Here is a 6,000-nt window from a genome sequence, read left to right on the forward strand (position 1 = left end):
AGAAATTTCATTTTTTTAGATATACTGAAATCAGTCACAATAAATGATTGCTTTTAATCATTAAACAGAACTAAGAAGCCAGAAAAAGAACATTTTTTTTCACATACCTGTACATATATGTGGAAAGCAACAGAATCTGCAGTATTAGAGTTTAGTAAATACTGTGGCTATCTGGATGACAAGATTAAGAAAGAGGCAGAATTTCAAAATTATTTGATTTTTCATTTTGTTCTAATAGAAAGAAATAAAAGAAAACAGACTTTTAAAATCTTGATAATCCTTTTTAGAAAAAATAATTTAAACTGAAACTTTAAAAAAAAAATAACTGTGAACTAAGGACTGAATGATGGTATTTTACACTGTCCCTGCAAAGAAATTTGTGAGACTTTAAAGGTGGATGTCCTTATCACATTCATCTCAAACGGGAAGGGGATAAGTGTTTGTGTACTTGTAGACGTCCTGTGTTAGAAGTCACAGCCATGAAAAGGAAGCTGTGCTCAGTTCTGTACATTTCTTATAGATGCCCAGTTTGAACACAATCTGCGGTTTTATCTTTTTATCCACAAATTACAGCTTTCTAGGCTCTGTTCGTGTCTACTCTGGAGTCTTGCTCAGCTTAGAGCAAGCAGATAAAATAAAATAAGCAGATAATATGATGTGGTTTTCAGTCGCATTCTCTGTCAGGGTAATTCATATCCTGATATGTGAATTGAGTTTAATTTAAAATAAATATCAGCATCAGGAATCAATTAACTGGCTTAAGATAATTTCAGACTATTTTAAGCACGTTTTAAATTTCTTTTTGTAGTTTTCATCTGTGGGCTTTTATAGCTACAATGGGGGCGGAAAAAGCAGGCTTTATATTTACACAGACCCTGAGAGAACCCTAGCTTAGGCTTTGATGCTTGGGTCTCTCCTCTGCATAGCCAGAAAAGAACATGTTATTTGTGAAGGTTTGTGCCTTTAAAGAACTGAGCCTGGTGGCAGGCCACATATTAGGATCTGGCTGTTAGTGTAAGCATTATTTTCTTAGTTTTGTGACATGAGAAAATAAGCTAGCAAGAATGGCCTAGGAACAGCCTTTTGAAGCAGGATTAGTGAACACAAACAGATTTTTTGAAACAAATATTTAAAGACTGAACTAAAAGGCTACTATATTTGATCCTTTCAGCCTCTGATTTATATAACACTTTTCTCTTCAGTAATTATAAACACTATATGCTGTATCGAAGGGTCTGTCAAGCTCTACCCATGTATACCTGCAGATATAGAAGCCAGTCCTCCTTTAGTTAACAAACTAAGAGGCCAATTATGTGCATATTCACCATAACTCTCATTCATTTCCTCATTCATACATTCTGCAACAAATTGAGTGTTATTACAAGTAAAACATAATCAAAGTTATAGTTCTCAGAGAGCCAGAATCTGGTTAGTCTGTCCCCTGAGAAATGATACCATGGTGCTAGCTAGCTTCCTGATTAAAGGATAAATTCCAATTTATTTCTTACCAAACCCTTGCATAAACACTATAGTAAGAAGTGCACTGTGGTGGCAGTTCCTGCTAACAAATCACTATTGCAGTCTTTTATATTAGCCAGAGCTTTCAGTAATAAATGAACCAGATAGCAGTTTCTGTACCCTCCTAAAAGTAGCTATGACTTTTTACCTAGGTACTGAAACTTTTTTTTTTTTTTCTGGATCCAACTATTTTAAAAGCTATATCTTAGCTGTGATGAATGAAACATTGGCCAGCACATGGACTCATTGGAATACTTTTATTTTTTAATACAGAGAGAAGCCAAAACATCGTAAGTGTATTGACATGATAGGCCCTAACATTTATTTAGAACCAAGAACTACTTCACTTGATTTCTGTATTGACTCGGAGGAATAAGTGCATTGTTTTGTACCAGAGATTTTGAAAGTCCAACACAATCATACTTGTCTTTATCTTTGTGGCTTATTCCATGTAGTAAACATACATGCTGTGATTAGAATGTTTGTGGTCAGCATATTCAGTACCCCACAGAGGTAGTTACATGATTTCCTGTCTCAGAACCTCACTACTTTTAATGACTGAATAAATTTCTATCATATGTATCACATAAGATACATATGTGATTCATTTAGCTCTTACATTGTTTTAGAATTTTGCTCAAATGAATAGTGAACACGCTTTGAAATTTTTGAACATTTAGCTATCGGTATTTTGGAGTTACATGCTACTCCATTGTTTTGAGAAAATGAATAGTATTACTTAGAATTCTTAGAATAAGGAACTTCTAAAAATGCATGTTATGGAGATACTGATACTGTTAGGTCCAGGAGGAAGAAGAGAAGGAATCATTACCTTCAGTTGTGTACTTACCTAGATAGTTGTAACTCAACTATTTCCATTGGATAAGTCAACCCAGTGGTCATTCAGCTGGTCCTGGTTAAACTAAACAGGTCACAAAATCTGAAGAAGGAACTGGTAAACATGAAGAAGGTTTGATAGTAAAAGAGGATAAAAGACGGTATGGGGAGACATTAATCAGAATGTCAAATAACAAAATGTAATTATTAAAATATCGAAACTAAAATAGTTTATATTAAATTATTGAATTATTTTTCTAATTTTCACTTATTTTTCAGCTGCTCCAGTTGATATACTAAAAGCACTAGATTTTCACAATTCTCCAGTGGGAGTATCTAAAACAATAGGATTTTGTGTAAACAGAAAGAATTCTAAAGAATCAGATATTGCTTACAGAGTTACAGAAGAAGCACAAATCAGCGCCCCAACGAAACAGCTATTTCCAGGTAGGTTCAATTCATCTTTGTCCCTGCTGCTATTGTTGTTAATACTATTTCTATTCTTTATTAGCCTAATAGTCTCTTTTGTTATTATATATATGTATATGTATATATGTATATATATATATATATATCCAGTTTTAGTATGATACATAACTTTTCATATAACAAAAAACAAAGAAATTGTAATCACCAGTGATAAGATGGAAATAACTAACTGCCAATACTGACTTAACCTGGTAACAAATATACTTATCTTTAGAAATTTAATAACTCATTATGTCTTCAGTAGAATATGAAAAGGCAGTATTTTGACTATTCTACATTCAAGGTAGTTAATTTATTCAAATTGGTGTTTGATATTTTCTTCATGGAGAATGACTATAATGTATGCCTGTGGAATTCTTTTTCCACTCCTGTTAACAGAGCTTATCTGTATGAATATTTTACCCAAGTTAGCATTCTTTGTGTTTAGGACTATGGTTCTAGCAATGATATTTCAAGAAGGAGACTCCCATGATAGGCATCTCATGTAAATCCTTTTTGGAGAGAAGAACTTCCTGAAGATTATGTGTAAATGCTAGCTGAAAAATATCAATGATAATATCACTACTATAAATACCAAATTAGTGAGCATTATTTAAAACAGTGCATTTTCTGATGAACACAGCTGGAGTGTTGGATGCTTCAACAACCATCACTGATAACATTTATAACCACCATTGTTATCAGGAAGAGATTAATATATTGTGCAGAACTGCGATCTATGTCCTCCAGGAATCCAGGCTAAGACTAAATTGGAAGAGCTGAAAGTGTGCACTGGAACTAAATAAAGCTGCTGTTTTCAAGTTCTCATTGACACTTTTAGAACACCTGATATTAAAAAAAAGCTGTATATTGACTCACATCTTCATAACCATCAAAGGAAGAGGATATTTAAGCTTGGTCCATGGATGAAAAGTTAGACAAATGGAGTGTTTCAGCTAGAAAGCAATGCCTATCCAACTAAGGCACTGGAGTGAGACATATGAACTATGTGAATATCATTACAAAACCAGTAGTTAGTGGAGTAGAAGACAATTTTCTCTCTTACTAAAGTATACTTTTCAATGTATGCAAGAAGTTTTCTCTTCCTAAATTTAAAAATATTCAGCACCATTAAAACATAAAAATATTATTGAAATTATATTTTACTTGAAAAAATATTGAACAAATTTAAATTCTTAAAATCATGTTATTGTGCCATTTTATATAATATTTACTAATGGTGGCAACATCTGTTAATATTAAAAATCCATTTTAAGAGTTGTGGCTGAATCTGTGGTACTTATCTGTAATAATCATGTTGGTTAGTATAGATACATATCTTCTAGATGAATACAAATATTAAATACTGGACTGTAGCACTTTCTAGTGAGAGTCCTTTAGCAAGTTTTAACTTGTGTTTATATTTTGAAATGTGGATTTTATAAGCTGTTAAACTTCACATTTGGTGTGTACACTATATGTTGATAACTTTTGTTTCTTCTGTTTAATATAGCACAGTATTAGTATTGCACTAACAACATAAACTCAACGGCTTATTAAACTTTCATACAGTCCTCTTAAGGCTTATATGAGTACAATGTTTTCAGATGTCTCACCTTTTAAAGACTTTTTTTTGGTAAAATGTATAAAGTATTTTATTTCCAGCTAATAATGCTTAAATGTCTTTTTCTTTCATTAAGAGATTATGGTAAACTTGTGTATATTAACCTTGGGTCCTCTCCAGTAATAGACTGAATTACTTAACTATATATTTCAATAGCATAGCAATTATAAAGCATGTTGTTAAGTGATATGCTTTGTAGATTTTCTGTCTTATTTCTATGATTATTTCTCTCCTAGTGATTTTCATACACACACACACACACACACAGACACACACACACAGACACAAATTTTCTGTTACATTTAAATCAAGTTAAAAGACAAAGATGTATTTTAGACATAAAGTTCTTGACTAATATTATGAGGTCATGAATTCAATCATCATACTAAAATTTTCAATTAAACAGTATATATGTGTATTCATATATGTATAGTACACTTTAACAGATTAGAAATAATGATTTGAAAGGTAGGTTTAAAGATTTTTGCGATAGCACTGAGAAACTGAAAACAAATACTTTTTAGTATTGAGTTTTGTTTAGTATTAACATAAAAATATATGAGAGCCGGTTAGTCAGTTTGACTTCTTTTTGCACACATGCTATTTAATTTCTGTAGCAGCTCTCTTATTTAATCTATATTGTTAGCCTAATTAAAGGACATTATGTAGTTTGCTAAGAACATATGGCCAGAATATCTGATGGCAGTGGCTCCAAAAAGACTCAGGATGCTTTTTAATGTTATTTCTTTATTTTTGGTTGTGTGCAAGTATACATTCATTTGTGTATGTCTGAGAGAGAGAGAGACAGAGACAGAGAGACAGAGAAACAGAGGACAATATACAGTTAAGAGCCATTACTGTTATTGGAGAGAGCTGGAGTTCAGTTCCCAACATCCATGTCAGGTGGTCTACAATGTAACTCTAGTTCCAGGTAATCTGATGTCTCTGACCTCCATGGACATCTGCTCATGGGTCCATGCACAGAGACATGCTTACTTAAAATAATAAAAATAGAGCCTAAGTGTGACTCAGTGGTTAAGAGTGCATACTTTTCTTCTAGAGGACCAGAGTTCTGTTCCTAGGATCTACATTGGGCATTTCATAGCCACCTGTAATTTCATCTTCAGAGTTATCTGACACCTCTAGCCTCCTTAGGCACCTGCACTCACTTGACCCACATGCCCTTTCTGATCACATACAAATAATTTAAAAATAAAACACATCTAAGATGAAAAATAAAAAAAAAAATTAAATGAGTGCCCTGTTGTGTTTGAAATTGTACTGGCACCATGATCTTTTCTGTCTGTGGACTCAGTTTTTATAACCATTTTGATTCAAATAAATGGCTTTTAGGCTTAACTTGGATCAGAGAAAATTTGAAAGTCATATGGTGCCTGTATAATCATGCTACAGTTGAACTGTTTCCTGGTTGAATTTAGTTAACAGGGCAATGTAAAAGGTTCAAATCAAATCATGATCTAGCAACAATTTAGAAATCTAGTATTTCTAACCTTTTTTTTTTTTTTTTTTTTTTTTTTTTTTTTTTTTTTTTT

The 6,000-nt window shown here is 32.5% G+C and overlaps 1 protein-coding gene across 1 annotated transcript in view; it reads left to right on the forward strand.

Moving 5' to 3' along the window:
* Positions 1-6,000, forward strand: part of Col11a1 (collagen type XI alpha 1 chain) — a 209,152-nt gene that overhangs the window by 19,372 nt on the left and 183,780 nt on the right. Inside the window, exon 2 of the mRNA XM_055628241.1 lies at positions 2,635-2,802. Within this exon, the coding sequence (XP_055484216.1) occupies positions 2,635-2,802 (168 nt within the window). The remainder of the gene's footprint in view (positions 1-2,634; positions 2,803-6,000) is intronic.

The sequence above is a fragment of the Psammomys obesus genome, unplaced genomic scaffold, assembly GCF_907164565.1.
Source record: "Psammomys obesus unplaced genomic scaffold, mPsaObe1.curated_primary_1811, whole genome shotgun sequence".
Lineage (NCBI taxonomy): Eukaryota > Metazoa > Chordata > Mammalia > Rodentia > Muridae > Psammomys > Psammomys obesus.